Genomic DNA, 21,059 nt, shown 5'->3' with positions numbered 1-21,059 from the left:
GAGGCATTGCTAACCTGTAAGCCACCTCCCCAACTCGTTCTAGAACCTCAAATGGACCAACAAACCTGGGACTCAGCTTGCCCCGAACGCCAAATCGTTTTACTCCTCTCAGGGGTGAAACCCTGAGGAATACATGATCACCAACCTGAAATTCCACGCTCCTGCGTTTCTGATCTGAATAACTCTTCTGGCGACTCTGGGAGGCGAGCATACGAGCTCTAATTTTCTCAAGTGCCTCATTGGTCCTCTGAACCATCTCAGGACCTAAATACCTTCTCTCACCTGCCTCATCCCAGTGAATCGGTGATCTACACTTTCTTCCATACAGCATCTCATACGGAGCCACTCCGATAGTCGCCTGATAACTATTATTGTACGAGAACTCAATAAGAGGGAGATACCTACTCCAAGATCCCTCAAAATCCAACACACAAGCTCGTAACATGTCCTCCAGTATCTGAATGGTCCTCTCAGACTGTCCATCCGTCTGAGGATGATAAGCGGTACTAAATCGAAGCTGTGTGCCCATTGCCTCCTACAGGCTCTTCCAAAACTTGGAAGTGAAAGTGGGGTCTCTATCGGATACTATCGACCTCGGAGCCCCATGAAGTCGAACAATCTCCTTTACATAAAGCTCTGCACACTGCTCCACAGTATAAGTCGTCTTCACAGGTAAGAAGTGGGCGGACTTCGTATACCTGTCCACAATCACCCACACTGAGTCATGCTGACCCACGGTCTTTGGCAATCCAACCACGAAGTCCATGGCAATATCTTCCCATTTCCACTCGGGAATCCCTAGAGGTTGTAATAATCCTGCTGGCCTCTGATGTTCCGCCTTAATCTGCTGACAAGTTAAGCATCTAGCCACATAGTCCACCACGTCCCTCTTCATGCCTGACCACCAATACAAAACCTTCAGATCATGATACATCTTCGTAGAGCCTGGGTGCAAAGAGTAGGGAGTGGTATGAGACTCGTCCAGAATCTCTCGCCGAATGTCTGGATCAATCGGAACACAAATCCGTCCTTTGTACTTTAACAAACCCATCTCAGAAATAGAGAAGTCCTTAGCTGCTCCAGTTAGGACATTCTCTCTACGTTCAACTAACTGGGGGTCCCTTCCCTGTGCTTCCTTAATCCTCTCGAGGAGCGTTGACTGGAGAGTAATGTTGGCCAACCTACCAACCACTAGCTCTATACATGCTCTGGTCATCTCTCCAGCTAATCTGTCAAATATCTGCCTCGAACTATACAGATGTCCTGGGCCCCTCCGGCTCAATGCATCAGCCACTACATTAGCCTTCCCAGGATGGTACAGGATATCACAATCGTAATCCTTTACCAGCTCTAGCCACCGTCTCTGGCGCATATTCAAGTCCTTCTGGGTAAAGAAATACTTTAGACTTTTGTGATCAGTGCATATCTCGCATCTCTCTCCATACAGATAGTGTCTCCAAACTTTAAGTGCGAATACCACTGCAGCTAACTCCAGGTTGTGCGTGGGATATCTCTGCTCGTACTCCTTTAATTGCCTTGATGCGTACGCTATCACCTTCCCAGCCTGCATCAACACGCATCCCAGACCCTGTCTGGAAGCGTCACAGTAGACCACAAACCTCTCATCATCTGTTGGCAGGCTCAGCACTGGTGCAGTAATCAACCGCCGCTTCAGCTCTTTAAAGCTATTCTCACATCGATCTGTCCACACATACTTGGTCTTCTTCCTTGTCAGTTCTCTCAACGGAGGAGCAATTCTAGAGAACCCCTCTACAAACCGCCGGTAGTAACCTGCTAGTCCAAGGAAACTTCTAACTTCAGGAACACTGCTGGGTCTAGGCCAATCTCTCACCGCTTCCGTCTTGCTTGGGTCGACCAGTAACCCATCCTTACTAATAATATGGCCTAGAAATGAAACTTGCGATAACCAGAACTCGCACTTGCTAAACTTAGCATATAGCTTATGCTCTCTTAACCGCTGCAACACTAGGCGCAGATGATGCTCATGTTCTGTCTCTGACTGGGAGTATACTAGGATATCATCAATAAACACAATCACGAACTTATCCAGGTAATCCTTGAAAATTCTGTTCATCAAATCCATAAATGCCGCCGGGGCATTGGTTAACCCAAAGGACATAACCAAAAATTCATAATGCCCATACCGCGTCCGAAAAGCAGTCTTTAGTATGTCCTCCTCTTTGATCCTCAACTGATAGTATCCTAATCGGAGATCAATCTTCGAAAACACTGTACTCCCCTGAAGCTGATCAAATAAATCGTCGATCCTAGGCAATGGATACTTGTTCTTGTGGTCAGCTTATTCAACTCCCTGTAGTCTATGCACATCCGGAGCGATCCATCCTTTTTCTTAACAAATAATACTGGAGCACCCCACGGCGAGAAACTTGGTCTGACAAACCCCAAATCAAGTAGTTCCTGCAACTGAATCTTCAATTCCTTTAATTCTGCCAGAGCCATTCTGTAAGGTGCCTTGGATACTGGCTCTGCTCCCGGAGCTAACTCTATGCCGAACTCAATCTCCCGCTGCGGCGGCAATCCCGGCAGATCTGATGGAAACAAGTCTGGAAACTCACAGACCACTCTAGTTTCATTCGGTCCCACTGTCACCACCTTGGAGGAATCTACTAAACTCACTAGGAATCCTATGCAACCCTCTTGCATCAGGTCTCTAGCCTTTAGTGCTGAGATCAGAGGCACCCGTGGTCCATTCACCATCCCCACAAACACAAAGGGTGCCTCGCCTTCCGGTTCAAAGGTCACCATTCGTCGCCTACAATCAATTGTTGCTCCATACCGCGTCAACCAATCCATTCCTAGTATTATATCAAAATCGTCCATATCTAGCTCAATCAGGTCAACAAACAATTCTCTACCGTCTACTACTACTGGTAATGCTCTAACCCACCTCCTAGAGACTACCAGTTCTCCTGTAGGCAATATAGTCTGAAAACCTCTAGCATACAAAATACTAGGTCTACACAGCTGATCAATCACCCTAACAGAAACAAATGAGTGCGTAGCACCGGAATCAATCAATGCAGTATACAAGGATCCAGCGCTAAAAATCTGACCTGTGACCACTGATGGACTGGCCTCTGCCTCAGTCTGAGTCAAGGTGAAAACCCTAGCAGGAGCGAGGCTGTCACCCTGCCTTGGCTCCTCCTTCTTAGCCTGCGGGCAATCTTTCTTCAAGTGACTGGTGCTTCCACAAACAAAGCATGCCCTGGACCGGCACTCGCCCTGATGTCGTCGCCTGCATTGAGGACACAATGGAGAGCCCCTCTAGTTGTCATTTCTGCCCTGGCGGCCACCCACAGAACCGCGAACCCTCATGTCAGAACCATAGGGAGTAAATGAGTCTGGTACTCTCCTCTTCTGCTCACTGGGGCCGCTGTCCCGACTAGGCCCAGAAGAAGAAGGCACTACCCTCCTGGTATCGCACCTAGCAGCGCTATCTTTCCAGATCTAATCCTCAGCCCTCTCAGCAGTGAGGGCCTTGTCTACCACTTGCGCATAGGTAGTCTCTGGAGCCATTGTAATACTCACGTCACGGGCGATCATTACATTTAATCCCCGTATAAACCTGTCCCTTCTGGCCGCATCAGTCGGCACTAGCTCTGGCGCAAACTTCGCCAATCTGTCAAATACCAGGGCGTACTCAGTGACAGATAACCTGCGCTGAGTCAGGTTGTTGAACTCATCCGCCTTCGCAGCTCGAACGGCTATGATGTAGTAAATCTCGTTAAAAATGCTCTTGAATTCCTCCCAAGTCATAGTTGCAGTATCCCTTCGCTGCCCTACTACCTCCCACCATATTCGTGCATCATTTCTAAGCATATAACTGGCACAATCAACCCTATCCCTTCCTTCAACCCTCATGAAGTCCAGGATCACAGACATTGTACTCATCCACTGCTCAGCCTGTAGTGGGTCTGCTCCACCCTCAAAGGTAGGAGGTTGCTGTTTTCTAAATCTTTCATACATGGGTTCCAACCTGTTCTCAGTCACAGGTTGAACCGGAGCCGGTGCTACACTCGGTTGTGGTGGTATCACAGTGGCTGGTGGAGGAGCTGGTTGCCTCAACTGACTAAGCTCTTCCTCTGTTTTCTTCAACCTAGCCTCCATCTGCGCTAAAATCTGCTGCCAGTTCTGAGGAGCAGGTGGAGGGTCCTGCCCCTGGTTATCATCCTCGGCCTGAATGCCGCGTAGTCTTGACGATTGACGAGGCATTACAACTAAATGCCTGCAATCAGTGACACCGCTCATTAGGCATGATAACAAGGTCCAATTTCCACCTCTCAAACTCAACAACAACCAAGATCAATCGACCAAAATGTCATACAAATATCATACAGCATACAACGGGCCTTGCCCTAGCATCATGCATATGTTATTACAATCATCATGCTCATAACAATCTAGGCAAGCACACAAAGCATTAAACAAATATTCATGAATATATCAATCTACCACACCAATCAACCCTGAGTGGAGCTTTTCAATGGCAGCGTGCGTACATGTTCGGTCAATCTCCAAAACCAATACACCTTGGCTCGCTCTGATACCAAGTTGTAACGCCCTACTACCTTAGAGCCGTTACTTAGTGAGTTTAAAATAGAAATCGTGCTTTTGACTGACTCTAAGTGTTTTCTAAAATCAAAAGTGCGAATAAACCAGAGTTTAAGGCTGTACTCTTGAAAATGTTTAGTTTCATTGAAAGAGTTAAATGTAAAACATCTGCGATCCCAAAATAAGGTTTACAAAATATTTACAACTCAAAAATAGATTTACACTTGATCAGATATCAAAAGAATGGTTTAATACAGCCATATACAAAATACCCCCAACCAAAGCAGTCGGGCAGGCCGAACATGTACGCGCCGCCCCCACGCTCTCCATACTCATGTCCGGTTGAGTGACTCCTTGCTTTAACCTGCCACACGGAACACCCGTGAGCCGAAGCCCAGCAAGAAAACCCAAATAGTACATAACATATGCAAATCATATAGCTGGCATAATTCACTGATAAATAGGAAAACCATCATAATACACAAGTACGTCCATGTCGCCCCAGAGGCCTTAACAAAGCCTGGGGTTTCGGTTCTCACCGCGAGGATAACTCATGTATCCCTTGGGTCCCACCCTGACTATAAGCATCCCATGTGCTGAGTGTTACTTTCGGCCTCACGGCCGTACCCGGCCTACGCCGCACTTGGCCCTTGCCGTTCATTTCATTATAATCACACATATTGTACATTCGAAATAATCATTCGCACACATCATGATTCATTTAGGGTTAAACATTTGCACATAATACAATCTAGGGCCATGCCCTGCAATCACACAGTGGGGCCATGCCCTATTCTCGGGTGTTACGGTTTTCTTACCTTTAGATTCGGTAGCCTTGATCAACCTGACTCCTTGAGCACGATCTTAACCGAGCCCTAGCGCTTACCTAAGCAAAATCCATAAGTCAAAGTCATCACCAAATCCCATGACCAAAACCTAGCCTCGGGACTACTCTCGAGCCCCCGGGAAGTCCTAGATCCCCAAAACAAAGTGACGGAATCAAGCCCCGATCCCTAGGTCAAAATCCCTTCACAAAAGCCCAAAAATCCCCTCTGTGAACAGTGCAGCGCTACAGCGCTCAAAAGAGGGTGCTGTAGCGCTACAAGCAGAACCACCCCACTAGAACAGGGGCTAGCGCTACAGCGCCCCCCGACTAGCGCTAGTTGCAGCCAGACCAAACCCAAAATCGCATTTTGCGATTTTCTTCTCCCATTTCAACTCCAATCTTGCCCAAACCTTTTCGAAACACAAAAACACACATAACCACACCTCACACTCATCCCAAGCACCCCATGAACTCAATCCCAAGCTCAAGCAACCCACAACTCAAAATCTAACTCAATGAACCCAAAAACCAGAAAATCACTCAAACAACAACGATAGGGTCTTAGAAATCATACCGTGGGTGGAATTTCGACCTTGAATCGAACCCTAGACCTCCTTGGCTTGCACCTTCACAACCTTGACCTGTTTTCCCCAAAAACCCCATCCATTTAGCTCAAAACACTACTCAAAACCAGTCAAGCCCTAAAACAGAAAATCCCCAAGAACTTACCTCAAATTCAAATGTGATCTTGCTAACCCCTTGCCAATCCTCAAGCCTAGCTTAGGATCCTTGATGCTCAGCCTACCCTAGCTCTCCACTGAGCTTGACTCCAAGAAAAATGAAGGAATTAGGTTGGGAGAGCCACAAACCGCTCTTGGACAAAACCCTTCAGCTTTCCCTCTCTTTTCTTTTCTCTTCTTTCTTTCTTTCTTTTCATCCTATAACTTTTCTCTACTAAATCCACTAAGTATAAAGCCCTTCTTTAATTTATCTCTTACAAGCCTAATGACCAAAATGCCCTCCCTTACTAATTCTAAACCTTTATGCCCATAAAGGGGCATTTTAGTCATATTACCCAAATTCCCACTAATTCCTCAAGTGTTCCTATTAATTCCCGCTCGCTACCCAATACCTGATTAACCATCAAATTTACATTCCTCATCATCAAGATTAACCTCAATCTATTTCCAAATTTCTCATTTAAACTCCCCAGGCTTAACCCAAGCCGGGTATAGATTCCCGCTTTGACTTTCCGCTAACCCGCTCATTCTAGGATCGTCTCGAGTCATAGATCACAGGTATCAACATAGTCATGCCCAACATGGCCAAATTACAAATATGCTCAATCAGGTCTACATGCATACTAATTCACATAGTCATGCATCACAATTAATCAAATAGTCATATAACGTGCATTAAATCATAATCATGCATTAAATTCATAAAAGTCACACACAGAATCCCATTATGCCCTCCAGGCACACTACTCCAGGCCCTTAAGCCTTAATAGCGAATTTGGGGTCGTTACATTGAATCCCTAGAAGTGTACTTTCGGAGTGGCGTTGGGAAAGTTTCTGGAATTCATAGTCAATACAAGGGGGATAGAGGCAAATCAAGATAAAATCAGGTCATTATTGGAAATGCCTTTGTCCAGCTCGCATAAAGAGGTGCAGAGCCTGACTGGAAGAGGGAAATCGATGGGCAAATGCTTACCATTCTATAACTTGATCCAAGGGAATAAGAAATTTTGATGGACTGAGTAGTGCGAACAGGCATTTTTGATCTAAAAATGAATTTGACTGAATCCCCTGTATTGTCTAAGCTAGTGGAGGGGGAGCCCCCATTCCTTTATTTGGCTTGGACAGAAAATCCAGCCAGTATCGTATTGGTTCGAGAAGAAGACCGGATTCAAAAACTAGTATATTATATAAGCAAAAGACTCCTCGGAGCTGAATCACGATATCCCCTAATGGAATAGATGGTGTTCGACCTGATATTAGCCTCCAGGAAGCTTAGGCCATACTTCCAGTCCCATTCAATCCATGTCATGACCGACCAACCTTTAAGGCAGGTATTACAAACATGAAGCGTCGGGACGTCTCTTAAAATGGGCAATTGAACTCAGCCAGTTCGAAATATTGTACGTACCACGGACATCGATCAAAAGCCAAGCGCTTACTGATTTCATGGCTGAATGCACTAGATTTCAAGATGCGCTTTTGAAAGAACCAGTATAGATGTTGTGGAGAATATTCGTGGATGGCTCCTCTAATCAGAACAGGTCCGAATCCATATCGCTCTATGATTCAGGTTCGAGGCATCAAACAACGAAGTAGAGTACGAGGCTTTGTTAGCCAGGCTTAGAGTGGCAAAGGAATTGAACGCCAGGGGTTGTCCAGTGTTATAGTGATTCCCAGCTCGTGGTCAATCAAGTGTTAGGGGAATACCAAGCACAGGGTACCAAGATGGCAGCTTACCTAGCCAAGGTGAAGAAAGAGCTATCAGAATTTGAGTATGGCGCAGTCGAACAGATCCCTCACGAGCAGAATGCAAATGCAGACGCTTTGGTGAAGCTTGCTGCCTCCAAGGAAGTTGAGACTTTGAACGTAGTAACGGTGGAATTCTTATAAAGTCCAAGCGTGGGAGGAAGCGCGACAGAGGTCGAGATGATTGACACTACGCCAACCTGGATGACCCCGTGGATAGAATATCTTACAATAGGAAAACTGCTCGAAGAAAGAAAAGACACGAGAAGGATACTCTATCAAGCCCCAAGATATGTAGTAGTTGATGGAACATTGTACCGACGAGGCCATTCCTTGCCTCTGCTACGGTGTGTTCTGCTAGCGGAGGCTAAAACTATTCTGCAGGAGGTGCATGAAGGCTTACGTGGGGATCATGCTGGGGGGCAAAACCTGGCCTTAAAAATATTAAGGCAGAGTTATTTTCGGCCCACTTTAACCAAAGATTCCATCTCCAATGTTCAAAAGTGCAACAAATGCCAACAATTCACCACAGTTGCACGAGCTTCGCCAATCGAGCTAGCAATGATCTCATCCCCGTGGCCATTTGCAGTATGGGGAATTGATTTAATAGGAGCTTTACCTATGGGAAAGGGAGGAGTTCGCTATGCGGTGGTGGCCATTGATTACTTCACGAAGTGGGTATAGGTCGAGTCGTTGGCAACCATCACCTCAAAAAGAGTCCTCGACTTTGTAATTAAGATCATTGTGTGTTGGTTTAGGCTTCCTTAGAAGATCATGTCAGATAATGGAACTCAATTCAACAGTGATCTCTTCACTGAGTTCTGTGAAAAGCACGACATAATTAAAAGTTTCTCGTCGGTTGCGAACCCACAGGCCAATGGGCAAGTCAAGGCCGTGAATAAGTCCCTCAAGGTGAATCTTAAAAAGAGGTTAGATGAGGCCAAGGGAATGCTCTTGAATTCTTCCCAAGTCATAGTTGCAGTATCCCTTCACTGCCTTACTACATCCCACCATATTCGTGCATCGTTTCTAAGCATATAGCTGGCACAATCAACCATTTCCTTTCCTTCAACTCTCATGAAGTCCAGGATTACAGAAATCATATTCATCCACTGCTCAGCCTGCAGGGGGTCTGCTCCGCCCTCAAAGGTAGGAGGTTGCTGTTTTCTGAATCTTTCATACAGAGGTTCTAACCTGTTCTCAACCACAAGCTGAACCAGAGCTGGTGCTACACTCGGCTGTAGTGGTAACCCGGTGGCTGGTGGAGGAGCCTGTTGTCTCAACTGACTAAGTTCTTCCTCTGTTCTCTTCAATCTAGCCTCCATTTCGGCTAATATCTGCTGCCAGTTCTGAGGGGCAGGTGGAGGGTCCTGACCCTGATTGTCATCCTCGGCCCGAATGCCGCGGAGTCTCAATGATTGCCGAGGCATTACAACTAAATGCCTGCAATCAGTGACACCGCTCATCAGGCATGATAACAAGGTCCAATTCCACCTCTCAATCTCAACAACAACCAAGATCAACAATCCAAAATAACATATAGGTATCATACAGCACACAACGGGCCTTGCCCTGGCATCATGCATAAGTTATTTCACTCATCATGCTCATAAAAACCTAAGCAGGCACACAAGGCATTCAAACACATATTCAGATATATTAATCAACCATACCAATCAACCCTGAGTCGAGCTTTTCAATGGCAGTGTGCATACATGTCCGGTCAATCTCCAGAACCAATAAACCTTGGCTCGCTCTGATACCAAGCTGTAACGCCCTACTACCATAGAGTCGTTACTAAGTGAGTTTAAAACGGAAATTGTGCAACTAACTGACTCTACGAGGTTTCTAAAACCAAAAGTGTGACTTGATCAGAAGTTAAGGCTGTAATCTTTGAAAATACTTAGTTTCATTGAAAACATTAAGTATCAAACATCCGGGATCCCAAAATAAGGTTTACAAAATATTTACAACTCAAAAATAGATTTACACTTGATTAACTATCAAAAGAATAGGTTAATACAGCCATATAAAAAATGCCCCCAACCAAAGCAGTCGGGCAGGCCGAACATGTACGCGCCGCCCCCACGCTCTCCATACTCATGGCCGGTTGACTGACTCTTTGCTTTTACCTGCCACACAGAGCACCCGTGAGCCGAAGCCCAGCAAGAAAACTCATACAGTATATAACATATGCATAGAATATAGCTGACATATAATCCACTGATAAATAGGAAAACCATCAGACTGAACAAGTACGGCCATGCCGCCCCAAAGGCCTTACCAAAGCCTGGGGTCTCCGTCCTTACCGTAAGGATAACTCATGTATCCATTGGGTCCCACCCTGGCTATAAGCACTCCATGTGCTAAGTGTTACTTCCGGCCCCAAGGCCGTTCTCAGCCTTCACCGCTCTCGGCCTTAGCCGTTCATTCCATTATAATCACACATATAGTACATTTCGAAATAATCATTCAAACATATAATAATTCATTTAAGATTATACATTTGCACATAACACAATCTAGGGCCATGCCCTGCAATATCACTGTGGGCCCATGCCCTGTTCTCGGGTGTTACGGTTTTCTTACCTTTCAATTCGATAGCCTTGATCACCTGACTCCTCGAGCACGATCCTACTAGAGCCCTAGCACTCACCTAAGCAAAATCCATAAGTCAAAGTCATTACCAAACCTCAAGTCCAAAACCTAGCCTCGGGACCAATCTTGAGCCCCCGGGAAGTCCTAGATCCACAAAACAAGGTGGTGGAATCGAGCCCCGAACCCTAGGTCAAAATCCTTCAACAAAAGCCCAAAAACCCCTTTCTGTGAACAGTGCAGCGCTACAGCGCTCTTAAGAGGGCGCTGTAGCACTACAAGCAGAACAACACATCCCCAGAAACAGGGCCTAGCGCTACAGCGCCCAATGACTAGCGCTGTAGCGCTAGTTGCAGACAGGCCACACCCAGAAATCGTTTCCTGCGATTTCCTTCAACCATTCCAGCCCCAAACTTGTCCAAATCTTTCCGAAACCCAAAAACAAACTTTTCAACACCTCACACTCATCCCAAGCATCCCAAGAACTCATACCCCAAGCTTAAGCAACCCAAAACTCAAGATCTACCATAATGAACCCTAAACCCAGAAATTCAGTCAAACATCAAAGTTAAGGACTTAGAAATCATACCGTGGATGAAAATTCGACCTTGAGTTGAACCCTAGACCTCCTTAGCTTGCTCCTTCTCAATCTTGGCCTGATTTCCCAAAAATCCCCATCTATTTAGCTTAAATACACAGCTCAAACTAGACAAACCCTAAAACAGATATTTCCAAGAACTTACCTCAAATTTCTGATGTGTTCTTGCTAATCCCTTGCCAATCCTCAAGTCTAGCTTAGGATCCTTGATGCTCAGCTTACCCTAGCTCACCACTGAGCTTAACTCCAAGAAAAATGAAGGGAAATGGTGGGAGAACCACAAACTGCTCCTTTGAAACAAAACCCCTCTATTTTCTCTCTTTTCCTTTTTCTTCCTTCTTTCTTTCTTTTTTTTAGCCTTAACTATTATTCTACCAATTCCACTAAGTATAAAGCTTCCTTTAACTTATCTCTAAAAAGCCTAAAGACCAAAATGCCCTCCCTATAAATTCTAAACCTTTTTGTCCATGTAGGGCCATTTTAGTCATTTTACCCAATTTCAACTAATTCCTCGAGTGTTCCTAATAAGTTCCCGCTTGCTACCCAATACCTGATTAATCACCAAATATACAATCCTCATCATCAAGATTAACCTCAATATATTTTCCAAATTCCCATTTAAACTCCCCAGGCTTAACCCAAGCCGGGTATAAATTCCCTCTTTGACTTTTCCGCTATCCCGCTCATTCTAGGATCGTCTCGAGTCACAGATCACAGATATCGACACAGTCATGCCCAAAATGGCCAAATTACAATTATGCTCTTTCTAAGATAATCAGGTCTACATGCATACTAATACACATAGTCATGCATCTCAAATAGTCAAATAGTCATATAACACGCATTAAATCATAATCATGAATTTAACTCATTAAATTCACACACAAAATCCCATTATGCCCTCCAGGCACACTAATCAAGGCCCTTAAGCCATATTAGCGATTTTGGGTCGTTACAGGCCGTCCTTCCCGTCGAAACAAAAGTAACCATGCATAGGCTCCAAACATTCAGCCAGGAGCAGAATGATGAGTTGCTCAATGCGTCTCTCATCCTAATAGATGAGAAATGAGAGGATTCGCAACTATAGCTCGTGCATTACCAACAAAAAATCACTCGATATTTTAATTCTAAAGACAAAAGGCGCAGTTTTGGTTTGGGCGATCTTGTCCTCCGAAGGGACTTTTTGGCAAACAAGGACCCCAAAGACGGTGCTTTAGGTCCAAGCTGGGAAGGGCCCTATCAAATAGTGGATGTCGTGCGTGAATTAACTTTCAAATTAGCTCGACTTAGTGGGGAAACCGTCCCACAGACCTGGAATGCCATACACCTGAAAAAGTATTATCAATGATGATACCATCCATCTATGTAAGGCTTACTTATAAAATCCATTTGATTAAGAAATGAAGGGATCACTATGTATTTCTTGTGTTTCATATAGTTTATTTATAGTTCGTGTGATAATGTTTGTCTAAGTAACTGAGAAAGTTCACATTCTGGTTACTTGGGCATATAACCCGAGATAGATCAGAACATTTGAAACACTTAAAACCCTAGATATAACCATTTACAAAACTATCTTGGATACAACCAGGTCAAAAACTTAGAAGTTAGTAAAATTGATTAATCGATGTTTTTTTTAAGAAAACACGAGGTGTCAATAAACCTAGCACAAACTAAGTATGAAATATTTAAAATCCCAGATATAATCAAGTCCAAGGCCTGATGCTTAGCAGGTATGATATAAATCAACACATTAATTTTGGATATAACCAAATTCAAAATATTTATTCCGATCTAAAAATTGATTCCTAAGGTTTTGAGTGTGCAGGACTAGAAAAGGATAAACATGAGAAACAATCAAGGAAAAGACAAATAGATAAAAAGTTAGATATATGAATTAAAAACAAATTTTCTTGAGGAAAAATAACCTCAAACTAGGCCAAATGGTGAATGATGGTAAAACATCATCAAGCCCCTCCAGGGCGCTCTGAGGATGTAACCTCTTTGGTCTCCTGCTCGCCCGCGGGAACAGCATCCCCGGTCTCAGACTACTCTTATAGGATCCGAGCTTTGAACTTCTCGAGGTATGGATCCTACACTTCAGGAGCCAGGAACGATAAGTTACCATCCTGGTTGAAGGCCCAACAGTGATACAACATGCTCTCCATGGAGGACAGTGAGGCTGCTTTCTCCTATTTAACAGCAACCTCAGCCTCCAATTTCTTGGCTTTGGCCTCAGCGACCTCGACTTGAAGAGCATCCAAGGCAACCTTTGTAGCCTACTCGCTTTCTTGAGACGATGCAAGGGCAGCCTTGGCATCGAGCTCGCCTTTTTGAGCAACTGCGAGGGCAACTTTGGCAGCTCGCTCGTTTTCCAGAGTAGTAGTCAGGGCAGACTGGGCTGCCTAGAGTACAGCCTGAAGCTCCTCATTCCTAGCCCTGGCTGGAGCTATATTCCGATGCTAAGCCAGGACCGACTGCAAAAAAAAAAAAAAGAATGAGGAAACAAGTTAGACGCATACTAGGATAAAATAAAAAGAAGAATAATATATATATGCTCAACTGGGGAAAGCTATCTTATCGTGAGGGTCATCCCCTAGGTGGACTCTAGGATGTTCTCCGAGCTATTCTCTTCTATTATCCTCAGGTCCGTCGGGTTGGCTTTGTATATATGCTCCACCACATGGTTCGCCGTCTCATAGAGAGTCCCCCGAAAGGTATTGAGGGTCTTCTCCAAGTCCTGAGGGTTGACTGGGATGCGCACGGTGGTGGTGGGGACAATTGGAGCTGTGGGGTCAGCTTGTACTGTCTGATCCCGAGCATGAGCTGGTGGAAATCGAGGAGAAGGCGGAGGAGCACCCCTTTTCTTTGTCCCGGCAGTAGTCGGAGCTCGTAACTTTCCCTTTAGCTGAGGATTTGGAGGTAGTCCCTATCTGAGGGGGCATTTTCTTTGCTGAGAACTGGGGTTTCTTTATGGCAGGCCCCGAGCTAGTTTTTCCCTCCAGGAAAATCGTACGGATATCGAGAGCTCCTAGTTGTGCCATTTCTCTGCCTAAAAAGAAGGAGAAAGAAGTTAGTATACATGTAAACTCATCAATTTCCATAAAATGTGCATACATAAATAGTATAATAAAAAGTCCTACCCTCCGGGCTAGGGGAGGAGTTTATTGTCACGACCTCTGACCTTGGAACTGCCGGAGGAGAGGGGGAGTCTAAGTCTACAATTTCTTTAATTAGGGGAGGTTCGGGCTCAGGTTCTATCTTAGGGCCGGACTCCTTTACGTACTGCCTGAGTCCAAGGGCAAGGGTACCCAGGAGCAGAGAGGGCCACGACCTGAGATTGGTCCCATATTCTTCAAAAAAGGTCGACCTAAAGGATAGGGTATTGTCTACAACAACAGTGCCTTTAGGGTAACCCATGTCATGGCGTAACACTAAGTGGTCCACGCACTAGAGCAGGGTTATATTACAGTCTAGATCGCTAGGGTGGCGATGGACGAGCTGGTTTGGATGAAACCTAACTAACCTAAGGTCAGCGACAACCCTATCTAAATCCCTATATGGGTACGGGTTACCTTGGTCAGAGGGGCCAGCTGCTACCCCCGATGAGACTCACTCTAACTCAGGGTCCCGAGCAGCCTCGGGAGCCCACCTCTTCCACACGAGAGGTATTTCATCCTCCTCTTGCTCCTCGCCTTAAGCAGCCTCGGCATCCCCTTCATGGGTAGGCGGGAGCTCGTGGACCACTGGGAGGTTAGCCCCTGTGCTTCTCCAAGCCAGAGTCTGGCCTTCAGTAATTAACTTACACACCAACATTGTGTCATCGATCACGAGCTAGCGGTAGTCCTTCTCAATAGGCGGAAGCCTAGATAGTGTATCATATTGACCCCTGAGGGTCTTAGATTTGTCCGTCCTTGCTAATATGGCTGTACAAAAATACTACTCAATTAGTGTTTACACGAGAAGTAGATCCAGATAATAAAAGAACGATTTCACGAGCTAAGAAAGGAAAGGAGACTTACGAGGATGGCTGAAGTATCAGTGTTCGCAGTTGCGGAACCCATTCGACATAAAGAATTGATCTTTATAGTCTTTGGGATGGCTTAGGAGCTCGATGATCGAGGGCAAGTTCGGGAATGAGGCCAGGTAATAGAACCCACCACCTCACCCTCATTGTTCCGGGCTGGCCTCGAGGCAGACAAAATAAAGGATGCCCGCTGGAGGGGGCACCTCCCACTCGTGCATTAGGAAGATATACTTCAACCCTGTCAATAGTCAGTATGAGTTCGGGGGAAGTTGAAACGGTGCCAACTTCACGTAGTTGAGGAAGTCGACAAAGTACTGGTCCAGAGGAAGGAAGGCCCCCGCCTTCAAATGCTCGTCGATCTAGGCCACGAAGTCAACCTGGAGAGGTCGGGCTATGAGGACCCCGGACCCAACCTCAATGTTATGGGACAACATTATCTTGTTGACCCTTCCTTGGGTCATGATCTTGGAGACAATTGTCTCTTCCTCGAAGAACGCATGACGACCAACCACGACCTCCTTCTCCACTACGGGGCCGAAATGTGGAATAGGAGATTCGGAGGTGATCTCTTTTCCCTTGGGGATTCATCGGGAAGAGGAGTTGGATGCACTCTTCTTGGGTACGCTCTTCTTGGGTGCCATTAGATCGCCTAACGAACAAGAACGACGAGTCATTTAGTAGGCGACCTAATATTTTATAAAGACAAAGGCAAGGAAGTGGTGATTTTGAAGCCCGAGCTGAGCTAATCTCAGCCCGTTGCGTGATGCCACGTGCTACCTACGCTACGCGCCTAGGTTTCCCAACGGACCCCTGGTATTTAGGGATCCGTGTATCAGAAAATCCAGCCACTATTGCCTTTCAGGAGCGGTTTAGAGAAAAACCACCCAGAGAAAAAAAACGTGTTCCCTATGCAATCTGATTTTTTTGTGAACCCTAACCTTTCGTCTTCTATGCACTGAATGGGTATTTTCTAAGTTGTTAAAGGTTACCCAAACCTACCCAGAATATATCATATGTCGTGGAAATCGTACTTTTAGGAAAGGTGCCAAACCTTCTGTGTAAACCTAATGTGGAAACCTATGTGAAAAAAATCAAGAAGACACCCTAATATTGACTACGACGAAGCATGAAAGAGCATGGTAAATAAAATGCACAAATCTATAAAGAAAGACCCCATGTGAAATGATAGGACTTAAAGTATGATCTTCAATAGAGGAGGTGTATTTCGTAAGGACTGGAAGACTCACTCCTGAGTAGCTGGACAGCTGGGTCTCCGAATGATTTTGGAACAAAGGGCTTTGGGGTTTTTCTTTTCATTAAGAAGGAAGGAGCTTTGAAAACACAGAAGATGGAGGATGGGGAAAATTTTCGAATAAAAGGTGGTAAACTGTGAAGCTGGCCTGTCCCTTTTTATACGTAAATGGCATAAAACAACGTGAACCATCCGATCAGGCCAGCTCAAGATCCGAGGGTAGTGTTTTGAAAGGCAAAATGGCGGCAAAAAGTTGGCTAGACCATTATTGCAGTACTCGAAACTCGAACAGACGCCAATCGTATTGTTCCATGTGTCCAATACTCGAGTAGTGGGCAAGCCTGGATAATCGCGACGGAAGTTTAAAAGTCCCAACCGTGTAAGTCAGAAGGTAACGTCATAAAACACGAGCAGGGATGTGGGGGGCAAATGTGCATCCTAAAATTCAGCACGAGTCTTTTATTCAGCTCGTGTACAAAAGGCGAGTAAAAGACTCTAATAGATGATCCATAAGTCCGTATTTTCTCCACAAAGGTAGCATGATTCCCCAGGTCAATGACACGAGCTGGGAATGTAAAGCAATAAGTACGAACCTGTAATGTTTATAAGGCATTGCATCCGTGACACGAGATGATGATGCATTCAGCTCGGGGTACGCTAGAGACCTGATGTATCCTTGGATCTTTAGAAACCCGAATACATTATATAGACGTGAATGGTCAGACATAGCACATCCGCGGATCCCTGAAAACCCGGACATGTAATATAATCGTGCATGGATAGGCATGACATGTTTGATTATCTTTGAGGATCCATGATCAGTTTTACCTAATGATCAGACCATACCTTAGGATAAATTGTAATATTTATAATTCGTGTGGTACAGGTCACACTAGGGTTTGAGTCACGTGATGACCCCAAGACCTATCCAGAGATTTTCTCTATAAATACTAAGATCTTGGATAGGAAAGGGAGTTAGTTTTTCTGTAATGCAAAAGCTCTATCAAAATTTAGAGAGAAGAACAGTAATAATATAGACTCGCGGACTAGGAGGATTTTAACCCCCGAACCACGTAAAAGAGACAAGTGTTCTTGAGTGTTCTTTTTTGGTGCTCTTGAGTATCATTTTTCTTATTGCGGTTTATCATTAAGCAGTAATTTATTCTAGCTATTTTCATAATTCGCTATTGGCGAAAAACCGCGTCAACAAAAATATATATATATATGTACATGATAAATATTGATAATCTCGAAATAGTTAAATTATTAATATTAAAAAAATATAGGAAAAATTTTTTTTAATAAAAAATTAATTTAATTTGCAAAACTATTAAATATTTTTTAAAATGTCATGAAAATATATATTTTTTTCAATGTCATGTTCGGTATTGTCATAAATTAAGTGGTCCAATTGTTTTTAGATTTATTCACCTTTTTTCTATTCAATTTATGTATTTTAAAGGAAAAAAGAAATAGAAATAGGATTTAGGAACCTAAATGATACGATTTGAAAATGTTGGGAACTTAAGTAATACAAAATCAACTTTTTGGACCTAAGAGTTACAAAGTGTAAAAAATGGGACTACAACTCAAAAAACCCAATAAATAATAATGGAACAATATAAATAGGGGTAATGTGTGCCAATATCACTTAATTTATTGCTTTGTGTAGTACTACTGGTATGTATCATAAATTTGTGGGTTTATATTTTTTAGACTCTGTGTTTTGTCTATTATCTATTTGGATCTTGTGTTTTGACAAATTACTTATTGAAACTTATGTTTTTTAATAAGATTCAAATAGACTCATAAATTTAATGTTGATGAATAAAAAATTAAATATGACAACATAGTTATTAAGAAGAATGATTGTGATTTTGTTCTACATTGGTAGTGTGGTGAATTATATATAATTTTAGTTCAAAAACTTTGACCAAAATTAAATTTAATAGTTTATTTGAACTATTTTACAAAATACAGGATCTAAAAAATAATGTGTAGAAAGATAAGATCCAAACAAATAATTGTAAAAAAAACAAAAAGTATATGTCCTAAATTCTTAGCTAAATTTTTTTTAAATCTGCCTGAAAAGAAAAAAGAAAACGACAGAAAATTCAAGGGAAAGAAGGATCCTATTGACGTAGAAGAATATATGACCACATGGAATGTATATCGACAAAAAAGACTAGTGGAATATATTATGAATTCGAGCCAACCCAAAAATAGGATATTTGTATATTTTGAGTTTCAAAAGTTGGACGTTTCATTCACGTGTATATATTTATTTGAAACTTTGGAAATTAGTATGGGGGGTGTTACAAATGTTGCCAATCCGACTATAGTGGGTTGGGCAAAAACTTCAAAGGTGGTGTTCGGTTGGTTTGATGAAAGGGTGGTGGTATCAATTTGTCATAGTATCAATTTATCAATTTGTCATAGGGTGGTGGTTGGTTTTTTTTTTAAACTTTTGTGAAGACACATAAGCAAGTGGGTTACATGGGGACGGCATGGAATCACATGAACTTGTTATTCACATATATGTATATATATATATATATGTTTATATCCATGTCTTTTCTTTTAAGCAATATAATTAATTTCAAAATAGTGTGATCAAATCTAATTTCGCTCAAGTCAATACCAACATTTTAGGTCGATTTAATATTATTATCATACATGTTAAAGATATATTGACAATATTTAATTGTGACCCGCCTTATACAAAGGTCAAGATTCTAGACAGGGTCTTTTGAAGGTTAATTAAGTCTTTCAACTTTGATCAACTTTCCTTTAAAAAAAAATAAGATCAAATTAAGCACAGCAAGCCACCTTGCTCAAAAGTAATAATTAATAATGCCAACGACCTAGAAGTGGTTTGTGGTACTCTTCTTTCACATGTATGGCAGGAAGTTTAATATAGATTCATCCTGGATTGTTCTAAGAACTCCTCCAATCAAATCACCAAAGTTGGTATTGACCAACACCAAAACACCAAAAATGTTATGTTTTTTTTTTCATTCCAACCATACCACTAAAAATTACACCAAAAAATATTCTTTATTATTAATTATTTTTTAATAATATATAATATTCTTTTTATTTTACTAAAACCATCACAATTATTATATACAATTAATTATTTTAATAAAAACTAAACTATTAATTAATTACATGACAATAATACTATAGATTACTAAAACTTGATAAATTAAAATATGATATTACATGTGCTAAAATATCATATTACATTACTAGAGAAAAAACATTATGTTAAATTAAAAGATTAATGAAATTATACTAATTGTCCAAGTTAGCATATTCGTCCCACAGGTGTTCAATTAGTGCATTTCGAAGATCAATGTGAACTTACTTATCCTTGATTTTTCTATGTCTAGCAAGGAATTCTTGAAACCGAGCATTATCATCGCCCACCATCTCAACTTTTGGACTTGGTACTTCGACTCGCTCTTCAATTGATGCATTAACATCACATTCCTCTTCTGCTATCATATTATGCATAATAATATACGGAGTTATTATATCATGTAATACTTTCTTATTCCAAAGGCATTTTGGTCCTGCCACAATTGCAAATATAGACTGCAATACTACAAATGCACGTTCTACATCTTTTCTAAATATTTCTTGTTTCATTGGAAGAAAATTACTTTTGGGAGTGTGTGGAACATGAATACTTTGAACAAGAGTGGACCATTTTGGATACATACCATCAGCTAAATAATAACTCATATTATACTCTTTTCCTTTAATCAAATAATTAGCGGGTGGAGCTTTACCGTCAGCAAGATTAGCAAAAAGATGGGATGCCTCCAACACATTAATATCATTATTAGTTCTCAGTAGACCAAAATATGCATTCCATATCCAGAGATCATAGTCAGCTACAGCTTAAAAAATAATAGTTGCGGATACGACCGGCTTATTGTCCTCCCCAAGCTGTTGGGAAATTTTTCCATTTCCAATGCATACAATCTGACAATCCAACATTCGTGAAAAACCTTGACAATCACCAATGTGGGGGTAGTCTTGCAACATCATCAGCGTTAGGTGCTCGGAGATAGCGGGCTCCAAATACATCGACAACAAGATGATAAAATCGCTTCAAACTTTCTAAAGTAGTAGATTCTCCTATTTTGATGTATTCATCAGTGGCATCTTCCTGTACACCATATGCCAACATTCGAAATACAGCTGTTACTTTTTGCAAACCCGATAGCCCAAGTTTACCTATTCCATCCCTTCGTTGGACGAAGTAATTGTCATGACCTTGTATAGCATCAAAAGGACGAAGGAATAAAGCATGACCCATTCAAAATCCTCAATGAAACATCGACTCATTAAACTGAGGATTGTCTGCAAAATAGTCGTTGAAGAGGTTACAATCAGCATTTTTCCGGTCACGTTTGATAACTATATGACTAGGAATTGAGCCCCGACGTGAGCCTTGGTTTTTTTGGTGTTGAGCAAAGCAGAAATTGTTGTTAGTGGTAATTTTACCTACCACCTGCGTTTCTATATCATTATAATAGTCATCATCCGATGAAGAAGACGATGACAAATAAGATGAACTACTATGATAAGAATTCATCTTTTATCAAAGTTAAACTTTATATATTTTTTGGTCTACTTGATATTCATGTATTACATCCATGTGTTTATAG

At 42.6% G+C, this 21,059-nt stretch overlaps 1 protein-coding gene across 1 annotated transcript; it reads right to left on the bottom strand.

Annotated features, from left to right (window-relative positions):
* Positions 1-19,743: 19,743 nt before the first annotated feature.
* Positions 19,744-20,707, bottom strand: LOC133825271 (uncharacterized). Its single transcript, XM_062258236.1, has 3 exons — positions 20,474-20,707; positions 20,314-20,370; positions 19,744-20,205 (listed from the first exon to the last, which is right to left on the bottom strand). Exons 1-3 carry the CDS (start codon positions 20,705-20,707, stop codon positions 19,744-19,746), a joined length of 753 nt encoding a protein of 250 aa, XP_062114220.1.
* Between the last annotated feature and the right edge of the window lie 352 nt (positions 20,708-21,059).

Source organism: Humulus lupulus, chromosome 3 (genome assembly GCF_963169125.1).
Source record: "Humulus lupulus chromosome 3, drHumLupu1.1, whole genome shotgun sequence".
NCBI classification, from domain to species: domain Eukaryota; kingdom Viridiplantae; phylum Streptophyta; class Magnoliopsida; order Rosales; family Cannabaceae; genus Humulus; species Humulus lupulus.
Note: the sequence above shows the minus strand (reverse complement) of the source record. Positions and strands in the feature narration are given on the sequence as shown.

Bases quoted from the DNA above. Each gene is read 5' to 3' on its own strand.
- LOC133825271 (XM_062258236.1), bottom strand. From the start codon at position 20,707: ATGGGTCATGCTTTATTCCTTCGTCCTTTTGATGCTATACAAGGTCAT. The intron at 20,371-20,473 runs GTATTTGGAGCC...TTGGATTGTCAG, and splicing joins TTTATCATCTTGTTGTCGAT to ATTGTATGCATTGGAAATGG. The intron at 20,206-20,313 runs GTCGTATCCGCA...AATGTGTTGGAG, and splicing joins TTGGGGAGGACAATAAGCCG to GCATCCCATCTTTTTGCTAA.